The sequence below is a fragment of the Nelusetta ayraudi genome, unplaced genomic scaffold, assembly GCF_046127955.1.
Source record: "Nelusetta ayraudi isolate G7.1 ecotype Tasmania unplaced genomic scaffold, CSIRO-AGI_Nayr_v1 ptg000033l, whole genome shotgun sequence".
Taxonomy (NCBI): Eukaryota; Metazoa; Chordata; class Actinopteri; order Tetraodontiformes; family Monacanthidae; genus Nelusetta; species Nelusetta ayraudi.
The window spans coordinates 7082537-7092500 of NW_027466083.1; the positions used below are offsets into that span (position 1 = coordinate 7082537).

The 9964-nt window shown below is 47.1% G+C and overlaps 2 protein-coding genes across 2 annotated transcripts in view; one reads left to right on the forward strand and one right to left on the reverse strand.

The window, feature by feature from the left end:
• Positions 1-449: 449 nt before the first annotated feature.
• Positions 450-5541, forward strand: LOC142892003 (putative monooxygenase p33MONOX). Its single transcript, XM_076031999.1, has 9 exons — positions 450-598; positions 1461-1554; positions 1686-1748; positions 1849-2024; positions 2188-2302; positions 2510-2637; positions 2746-2852; positions 2938-3104; positions 4090-5541. The coding sequence occupies exons 3-9, from the start codon at positions 1724-1726 to the stop codon at positions 4302-4304; spliced, it is 933 nt and encodes a 310-aa protein (XP_075888114.1). The 5' UTR covers positions 450-598; positions 1461-1554; positions 1686-1723; the 3' UTR covers positions 4305-5541.
• Positions 5542-6002: 461 nt separating this feature from the next.
• Positions 6003-9964, reverse strand: part of LOC142892012 (rho GTPase-activating protein 24-like) — a 6519-nt gene continuing 2557 nt past the window's right edge. The window contains exons 4-9 of the mRNA XM_076032016.1: positions 9793-9937; positions 9618-9679; positions 9375-9496; positions 8796-9033; positions 7629-8570; positions 6003-6912 (exon numbers count right to left, since the gene is read on the reverse strand). Coding sequence (XP_075888131.1) covers positions 6681-6912; positions 7629-8570; positions 8796-9033; positions 9375-9496; positions 9618-9679; positions 9793-9937 — 1741 coding nt within the window. The 3' untranslated portion in view covers positions 6003-6680. The remainder of the gene's footprint in view (positions 6913-7628; positions 8571-8795; positions 9034-9374; positions 9497-9617; positions 9680-9792; positions 9938-9964) is intronic.

The following is a 9964-nucleotide window of genomic DNA, read 5'->3' on the forward strand; positions in this document are numbered from 1 at the left end:
TTAAAACTCATTTGTGGTTTAGACTGACACAAATAAATGTCCCAACTATCTTTTTTTTTCCCCGAATTTCCATTTTTCCATCAAGCACCAGTGAAGCAGTCATTCACAACTATTGAACAACAGTATCATCTGAAAATAGCGTATTATTTATCGCGTTTCTATTCAAGCCTCCTGCTAAAAATGCTGTCTTTCCATTCATTTACAAGGGAACAAAAACTCAGTGATGTCTGTCAAAGATTGGCGACAACATCTAGCTCGAGTCGTTGTTGTTGTTGTGGTTGTTGTCACTAATCTGGGAGATCCCTCGGAGACGTGCCAGTACATCACAGAGGGCCGATGTGGAAAACTCTTACTTTCCTGCAGCGCTTTCTGAACATTTACAGTGAACGTGCCGTAGCCTGGGACCGGTCAACTGCACTCTCGCGATGCGCAGCGAGAACTGGCGGCGATCGTTCTCACCGGCTGAGCGAGCATCCCGTTCGCAGGGAAACAATAATGGCCGTCAGCCAAGCATTCTGTCAGCCTCTGCCTGCTGCTGTCGACGTTGGAAGGTCACCGATGTAGCAGCCACCGCCCCCCGAGGCCTCCACCAGCTCCGGTGAGCGAAGACAAATCAGAATGCACCTTTAGCCTTTTAGCAGCGTGTCATTTAGCGCCGGCAGCAGTTCGGCATTTTGTCGTCGAGCTCCGACCTGTTCCGCTATTTCCAGGGAGGGCGATGCCACAGCTGCAGCCAAACCCAGTGCTGAAAACACACAGTTAAAATGCGCAGTATGTCGCGGTCCTGCTTGTTTAACCGCTGTGCCATAATTTCATTCATTTTCCCAAAGCTTATCCGTCGGTTTTGAATTCGGCTTATGTTGCAAACGTCAAATTGTATTACTGTGGAAAACGCATCGATTTAGAACCTGATTTGCTGTGTTTTGCTAACCTCTAATCCAGCAAAACCTACCTACCTACTATGAAGATGTTCGTTAAGTTGAAATGTTATGTGTTGTAGAATTGAATGAGATGGCGAGCCTGGTGCCGTGGCCTGTTAGTTGATGTGGCAGAATCTGACATTACGTGTTGTTCCGGTCATTGTTTAGATCGATATCGTTCGTCAGTAGCACAAAAATCTATTGAACCTGTGGGAATTTAAAGTGGAATTTCAAATTTCGTTTGAAAATATAACGTTTGAAAAAAAAAAAAAACTTTAATTGTAACAGTCATTAAAAAGTAAAAAAATAAAATAAAATAAAATAAAATAAAAAGATTTATTTCGAAGCAAAGCAGTGCTTCTGCGGCCAGTGACGCTGCCGCTGCGACAGTGACAGTCGTTGGTTATGTAATCCTCCAGTCACTCCTCCAGCCTCTGGAATAATCCCACCGTCACCAGGATAAAGCTGCTGCAGGCCTGCCGCTATTTGCTCTCTGCTGTCTGTTTTTATTTAATGTCATACCCGTTTGTTTTCCCTCAGTTCCTCCCCTGACCTGCAACCCACAATGCATCAGCAGAAATTCAGTTGCGTCTGCGGCTGTCCCATGTAAACACTGCCGCTGCCACTCCAGCAGGTTGGAGCATTTTTTTTTATGTCTTTTTTTCACCAGCTGTCTTTATTTTTCAATACAGGATGGTGAGGGTTTGGATTGATTCTGCAGTTGTGTTTTGACAAAAAAGGAAGCCTCTTCTTCTCTGTCCTCAGCTTGTTTTCCTGGTTGATCCTTCGACTCGACTGAGATCATGTCCGGTTCGGGCGACCTACCAGGTTTGGATCTGTCCTTTACTTCTAATGATACTGATAAAGTTCTAACAATAAATAATCCAACGCTTTTTACCAAACAACATGTCAATGTTAATGTGTGCAGCCATCGAGGGCTCTGGCATGGGCGGAATGAAGCTCCCCATCGGGATGACGCGGCGAGCGCTCAGCTACGACGACAACCTGGAGGCTCCCATGTCCACGCCTCCCCACGACATCAGCATCAACAAGCTGTGGAGGAGGCCCATCATCCCGGAGCGGAGGTTCACCCACCTGGCAGAGGTGACAGAACGCAGGGCGCGCGCACACACACACACACACACACTCCTTACCCCAGACACACTGAAGGAATCAGGCTGCTGATGTTGAGTGTGTGTGTGTGTGTGTGTGTGTGTGTGTGTGTGTGTGTGTGTGTGTGTGTGTGTGTGTGTGTGTGTGTCACCAGGAGGACGAGATCGGCTCTGTGACTCCCTCTGCCGCGTCTGACAGCGGCCCCACCAGGTCACCGGGTGTGGTGAAGGCCAAGGCCTCGTCTGTCATCATGAACTCTCTCATCACCAGTGCGTCAACAATCACATTTTTTGCAATTTGCCATGGACACAGAGTTGCAGCTCAATTACATCAGATGCATGGGCCTTGCATTTCTGCCACCAGGGGGCCTCCCTGCTGTATTAGCCCTCTGTTGTGTGTAGTGTAGTGCTTTAGGACATCGGCTGTCTTTTGACATTGACATTTTGAATGATATAATTTGTCCTGTCATTTCTCAGAGCAGACACATGACAGCATGTACAAGTTTGAGCAGAGGGCGGGGCTTACCGACGCCAGCTACACGCCCCACAAAGGCCTCACCGCCGAGGAGACCAGGCACCACCACCGCATGCCCGAGTCCCTACATGTAAGACACAGCAAGCACATACAAGGCCAAGCCTTCTTAAAGGTTCCACCTGCACTTTCTAGGGCCTGTTTTCAGTTAACAGACGTTCTGGTTCTTGGTACTGTGCAGAAACTGCAGATCCAGAGCATGGAGTCCAGAGAGGAGCGGCTGAGTTCCTCCTCTGCTCAGTCGACTCCATCCAGTACACCACACAGCTCCCCGAAACAACAGCGCAGGTACACACACAAACACAGACACACAGACACACTGACACACTGACACGGTCATCTGTTAAGTAAGCCCTTTGACGTCATTGTGCAGGAGCTGGTTCAACAGCACCGGGTCAGACATGAGCATCAGCTCTTCCAGCGGCAGCGTGGACATAGGAGACGCTGCGGGGGGCGCCGTGGAGCGGTGGAACGTCTTCGGGCCTCGGCCTCTCGTCCACAAGTCGACCTCTGACCTGGGCTCTGACCAGTCAGCCCCAGGTAAACAGCGACACCATTTGAACTTGATGATTTACACCTTAGTCACTCACAGCTGTTTCCACGCTTGTAAACAACAAAGGGTGGGTTTGGCCCAAGTCCGATTTGGGTCAGTGGGCTTCCGGAGCGACCTTGAGACGAGCAGTAAACACACTGAGCCGCCACCCCCCTGACTCTGCTCACTTATTGGTTTCTGATAAGAGCCTTTTTGTCCTGCCCCCTGACATAAAAAGTGTGATCAAACGGTGAACAGAGCGGGCAGGTTTTCACATGTGGAACGATTTGGCCAGTTTGGAGACCTTCAAAGTATTTTTCCCAGAATGACTTTAGGTAGGTCCGATGACAGAACAACTCCTTTAGACGGAAATTTTTGTTTGGATTAATCAAACAATCTTTTTTAATGAGCTGGGGGTGTTGCTCTCACCAACACATTTCTTTTAACAATGATAACACCAATTGTAATATTTTCATGTTCATTTATTTGGAAGAATAATTTAAGGCTGCTCTAATATCGGCACTAATTTCTTGTTTTAAATAAACCAATTTTAATTGACACATGTAAAGCCATGGTAAAGTGTTTTTGTAGGGTTTTTTTGTTCCTTCTTTGGATTACTGCATTTTGTGTCAAACAGTTAATTGCTCCCATACAAAGTTCTTGGCGCTGTATCAAAGTTTGACCTGTTTTGTAACTATATTTGTTTTTGCTTGAAAGTTTGACTTTCTGAAGTTCTCCTGGGATAGTAAACAAATAAGATAACAAAATAGAAATTATTATATCATTCTATTTCTTCCATAGAAGTAAAATACAATTCCAGACTTTTGCAATATTCTTTAGATGTTTTTTTTTTTTTCTCTTTAAGGAAGCACAACGCTGATGGTTGCTAAGGATTATTTACCAGCCTTTTGCAATAAATGTACGACAACGTCTTCAAAGTCTGCATATTTTTCACAATGGACCCACATATTTTGTTTTGGTTTGTTTTTGCAGCAGGCTTTGCGCTGCAGGCGTACCGCAGTACCCAGAAACCCTCCCCCATGGAGGTCATGAAGACCCAGGGCACGCGTCTGACAGACAACCCAGTCGCTCAGGCGGTGGCACCTCCCAAGATGGAGATCCCCACCATGGACGGCCGGCGCCAGGGGGCGCGGCCACACAAGCTGAAGCCCAGAGACATGAACATCCTGACACCGTCCGGCTTCTGAGGAGTCATTCATTCGGTCATATGGCGTCGATTGCAGCCTGTTACATTTCATCTTAAATGTTAGCCCAACCCACGCAGCCCCCTCAGTATGACTGAGGTCCCTGTTGGCAGCCTCATTCACTGTGTTTGTGCATTTTATCTGCTGGCTGAGACTTTGGACGTAACGGTGCAGGTCACCAGACAACCATAACAGGTCGGAAAAGTGCTACTTCTGAAGTAGAGCTCGAATTTAAGCTGCTGTTGACTTGATTCAAATGCACTTTATTGCTTCTCTCCCCCCATCACGAAGGCAGCCTCCATCGTTTGTCTGCAATATTTAAAGTAGTGTGAGAAAATAACACGAAGCACCTGCGGCTTCATTCTCCACGCAGTACATAATTTCCGCCACTCGGGGCAGTAGAACAATATAAACAAGCCCTGTCCGACACGCAGGAGGTGTTTCAAAGGTTTTTCTCCTGTTGCATAATGCTATGTCACATGTGCGAATGAAACGTGCCCTCAATCAATTTGAAGTTACAGAGTTAGAAGATGTGTTGGAAAAAGTATTTTATGCTGGGAGGGAAGAGAAGAGAATTAGCCTAACCAATGAATAGAATAAAGTTTAAAACTAAACTTAAAATTGTCTCAGGAAAAGTCAATTCCTGCTCACTGGAATTTTGTTGTTGTTATTTAGATGTGTAAAAATATAAATGAAGGTTGTCCATCTGAAAGCGGATATACATTCTTGCAGAAAACTCGTTTTTTTTCTGCTTTTGTTTACTATTATTATTTTTTTATGTATCTTGTGCATTATTTGACACAGCAGTGCCGTGAAGTCGTCACGTGTCTCTCCTTGGGTCAAATGTTGTTCCATTCCATAACATTCCTTTATCTTATGACAGAGAGTGTTTGCAGCAGCTGTGGATATTACCTGTGTAACTTTTTAAAATTTCTGTTCTGTAGTCTTTAGTGTGTAAAGTGATGTATGTCACGTTTGGTGCAGTTCCCTTTATAACTTAAGTACCACCTCTGAATCCGTGTGTTAGTACCATGATAGCACTTATGACTGTTCAACTGTTCCAAACTGACTCACAGTGTCTCTGTGGCACAATGGATAGCGCAGACTGACTCACATGTTGTCGGTTTGTTTTTTGCTGGATCTATTTTCTCCTGTTGATGTTGAGAGTTGATTCACACTGCACTGTATTTCCTTTCATTGCAAAGTGGGAGTAGAGAATTAAAGGTACTTCAACAGAGAACCACAAGCGTCAAAAGTTGTTTCATTTTATTCAGAATATCTCACTTCTTCTTTTTTTTACTCTTGGTATTCCTGAATGGAATGAATGAAAAGAAAAGATGAATTTTAAAGAAGAACAGACTGTTAAAGGGTGCGCTGCTGTTTTGTTTTTCTGCTCAGTTTTCTGTAAACTATTTCGGCCTCTAGAGGGCAGGACTTCCCCTTCAGTGGCAGCTTGTATCAGGCGTTCATGTCTGCATGTTAAGTTACGAAATGGCTGAAGTCTTCCTAAAAATGCAATTATATATAGATAGAATTCATTTTGAACCTTTTGGTTAAAGCTTTTTTTTTTAGATTTTATAATTCGGCATGTCTCTTTTTTTAATTACGCTTTTTATTTTTGCAATTTTTGTGTTTAAACAAAAAAATCACAAATCACAGACAAAAAAAAAAAAAAAAAAAATCATTTATTGTTATTTCCCCCTAAAGTACTTACAGTGAACACTTGTGACTGAAAAAAAAAATGTCATCACCCAATCCTGACCAGCCTAGTGGCCAATGGTGTGGTTTGGGTGAGTGGCTGAGATGGGACTCCCACACTGGTGCAGTGCTGTCCATAAGTTTGAATGTTTTACAGGTTCACATGCTCACTAGTATTCCATGTTTATGCCTTTATTCTGAAAGAGTCCATAATATCGCCACTGGTGGTATTACACAGAGTTTTGGGGTGTAAAATTCACTTTGCATGTTGTCTCTCCAGGTATTCCAGCTTCCTCTCACAGTCTGAAGACTGACTGGCAAGTCCATATTGTCCGCATTGTGGCCCTGTGATGATATGGCGACTTGCACGCAGTGCGACCCCCCCCCCCCCCCCCAACCCTCTTCCCTCCCGACCCCCTTCATCCCAACACAACTGGGATATCTGCAGCACCCTTGAGTGCAGGAAAGACAATAGGCTGTTAGTTGGCACGTAAACGCAGTGACTGATTGACACCCTGGGTTGGAAGGAAACCAGTCAAGATACTGGCTCACAGGAAGTCCTCATCCTCTTCATCTCAGACAACCAGGAGCCAAACAATTGAGTTCTCTTCCCTTCTTCCTCCTCCATATTATGATGCTTTCACTGTCTCTGGATAAACCCAGTTTCTTCACATCTCCTGGTCACAGACTCCCTCCTCCTCGGCCTCCCCTGCCTCTGCTGCACTCGCCGTACATCTGGAAGAAGAGCTCCATGTCCCTCTGCAGGGCGGCGTTCCGCAGGTCGGCGTCCGCCCTGTCCCGCTCCATGTTGCGTATCTTGATCTCTGCGACGCTCTGGCTGCGCCGCTGCTGCTCCAGGCTGATCCGCAACACGGCCACGTGATTCTTCAGGACGTCGTTGCAGCGTTCCAGCCTGTGGGGGGCAACATACAATCAGCTAGCAGGTACTGATGCTTTACTTTGTTTGTTCCTCAACTGTCTGTCAGTATCTGCTTTTAAACGCTCACCACAAGATGACCAAATTGCTCAATAATCATGGCATTTCAAGTGAAAAGTGTCTGTATCGCTATCAGTGTCGGCAATAGGACAACACGATGGCGCAGTGGTTAGCGCTGCTGCCTCACAGCAAGAAGGTTGTGGGTTCAATTGCGCCTGGGACTTTTCTGTGTTTGCATGTTCTCCGTGTGTCTGCGTGGGTTCTATCCAGATTCTCCAGCTTTCTCCCACAGACCATAAACATGCATGTGAGGTGAATTGGAAACTCTAAATTGTCCATAGGTGTGTGTGTGTGTGTGTGTGTGTGTGTGTGTGTGTGTGTGTGTGTGTGATTGGTTGTTTGTCTCTATGTGGCCATGTGATGTCGTGGCAACTTGTCCAGACAGGATGTCACCCTGCCTTCGCCCTATGACAGCTGGCTCCAGCAGACCCCCGTGACCCAGAACTCAGGAAGAAGCGGGTATTGAAACTGGACAGATGAATGCCCACTCCTTATGCTGACACAGGGAGAACATGCTGTTACAGCCAAACCCACAGAAAGGTCCTGGGTGGGAACCAAACCAACAGGTGACGGTTCCAACCAATGCAGTGTTTGTGGTGCTGTCTGGACCTTCTCGCCTGGCCTGGTCCTACCTCTGTATCCTTGCCTGGTACTCGGCTCTCTGCCTGGCCATCTGCTGCTGCAGCTCAGCCAGCAGCGAGTGAGTGTTGCTGGGTTGCGATGGAGGCTCAGGGCCCTGGTGGTCCGGAGAACCAGCGGGGAGGAAAACATCTGAGCTGCCGGTGCTCAGAGGGCTCGCAGAGCAGGAAGCTGGGGAGGCGGGGTAGTAGACGTGTTCATCCTCATCTTCATCTTTCTCCTCGTTGTCGTCATCATCATTATGGCTTTTCTTTTCACATTCCTCATCATTGTGGCTGCTTTCCTCTTTGGAATGTAACCTTTGATGTCTTCTTGGTGACACCGCCAGACAAGCAGCGCCCATGGATTCGTCCCCCTCGTCAAATGGTAGTATCTCGCAGGAGGACCACGAGGAGGAAGAGTCTATTTTACACCCTCCCTCCTCTAACTTCTCCACCTCTTCAGGGGTTCCAGCAGGTGCTGCTGGTTCCAGAGCTTCCACATACTCACCACTCACATCCTCCTTGCTTTGACACAATGGCAGGCTGTGGAGGTTGTCGTAGGCTGAAAAGGTGCTGTCCTCCTGAGCCTCGCTGCTGCCCCCGCTGGCTGTTTCTGCCATTGCACTCTGTTCCCTTTTGCAGGAAACAGACCCTGCCTCCACCCGGCCTAGCCAGGACCTTTCCCAATCCACCGGTGCTGATCTGGGCTTGGAAGCATTTGCTTCTGGACTTTGTGGTCGACAGGTGCTCATGGAGGCCTGAAAATGTGAGGTGGATGGTCTTTGTTCAGTGTCTGGAGGTGGGTTTTTGATGTTGGCTTGAACAGAGTGGTGCTGACTGGAGGAGGGTTGGGGGTTGAAGCAGTTCTCTGGGTGGGATGAGGTGTAGCGGTGTCCGAGAGGTCTCTTCTGAGCAGGGGGCAGCTCTGGCTTGGCAGCAGCAGAATGCATACAGCTGGAGGACACAACCAGAGGTTGGCATAATTTATTTTGATGATTTTGATGATTTTTCATGTCAAAATGGAACCAAAAATGGAATCAAACCAAGTCATTGAAATGTGTTTGGCTAGACTGAGTGTCTTCATCATCATCTTACCAGGTCCTAACCATGCAAGAACAAATTGCATGGTTAGGTGCCAACTCAGTACCTTGACACCTTTTTTTGTGACTATTTAGCTACCTGGCATCCTGCGCGTCTGAAGTGGACTGCTGTCCTTCTTCGGACGGCTCGGCAATGAGCGGCAGAGACAGCTGGCGGAGGCAAGGCAACGGGTGGAGGTGAGGTGTGGTCAGGACCCTCTGGGATGGATGTGCACCTCCGGCAGCTGGTCGATTGCAGATGGATGGCGGGACTTTGGAGAAGAGAGACTCATGTTCTCTGATCAGCTCCAGCATCAGCACCTGGACCAGTGCTGCACCTGGATGAAGGTAAGGAGACCAACAGAGGAGCAACCTGAACTGAAAACCTAATGTGCCAGCAACAACAAAAGACTTTTTTTTTTGTTGAAAAACTTACAAATGAAACTTCAACCCAAATGTGAAGTCATTCCAACCTAAATTCTGACTTTTGACTTCTGGAATATTATTTAAGGTCAAACTGGCCTTTAATGTGTTGCATCCCTAATCCGACCGTGTTTAGCAGCTTCAGACACCAAGTACTTAGCCTGTTTCTTGGCAACATGCAAACAATATCCCCTTTAAAACAGATCTATTTCAGTAAAAGACGATAATCTGGGCTCCTTCCATCCTGTCTGTTTACCTCCCACAATGCTTTGTGGGTCCTCAGCTTTTGCTCGCAGGATGTTTGGACCAAAGACTGTGGCCAAGTTCTGGACGCTCATCTTGTTGCTGCCGGAGTAACTCTGCACCTCGTTCAGAAATCTGCACGCACAGCAACAAGCACGAGGCTAATCTTAATGCTTTCTGGTTGGAAGAAGTCACAGTTTTTCATCAGCTAAAAAAACACTTCTGCAAAAAAATAAACAAACAAACTGGGTCTTACTGGCAGATGAAGTCGAGAAGGTTGAAGTTTACAACGGGCAACTCGCGGAGGAGATTCCTCAACTCCCACAGACTCTTTGACGAGGAAAGAAGGAAATAAAGGATGAGTGCTGGCAGACGTGACCTCTTTCCTGCAGCGTCACTACAGACCGACTGACCTCCTTCTTTGCATCTGCTGCCGCGGTTCCCAGCGCGCGCTCGCTCAGCAGCTTCTGTGCGCAGACCAGAAACTCCTGGTAGTGGCCAAAAGGAACGAGAGGCTCCGGCAGCTGCCTGAGGTAGAGCTTCAGCAGTGATGCCACCGTGTGGACGTCTGTGTTGCTGCGGGAGGTTCAGTTTTGTTGTTTG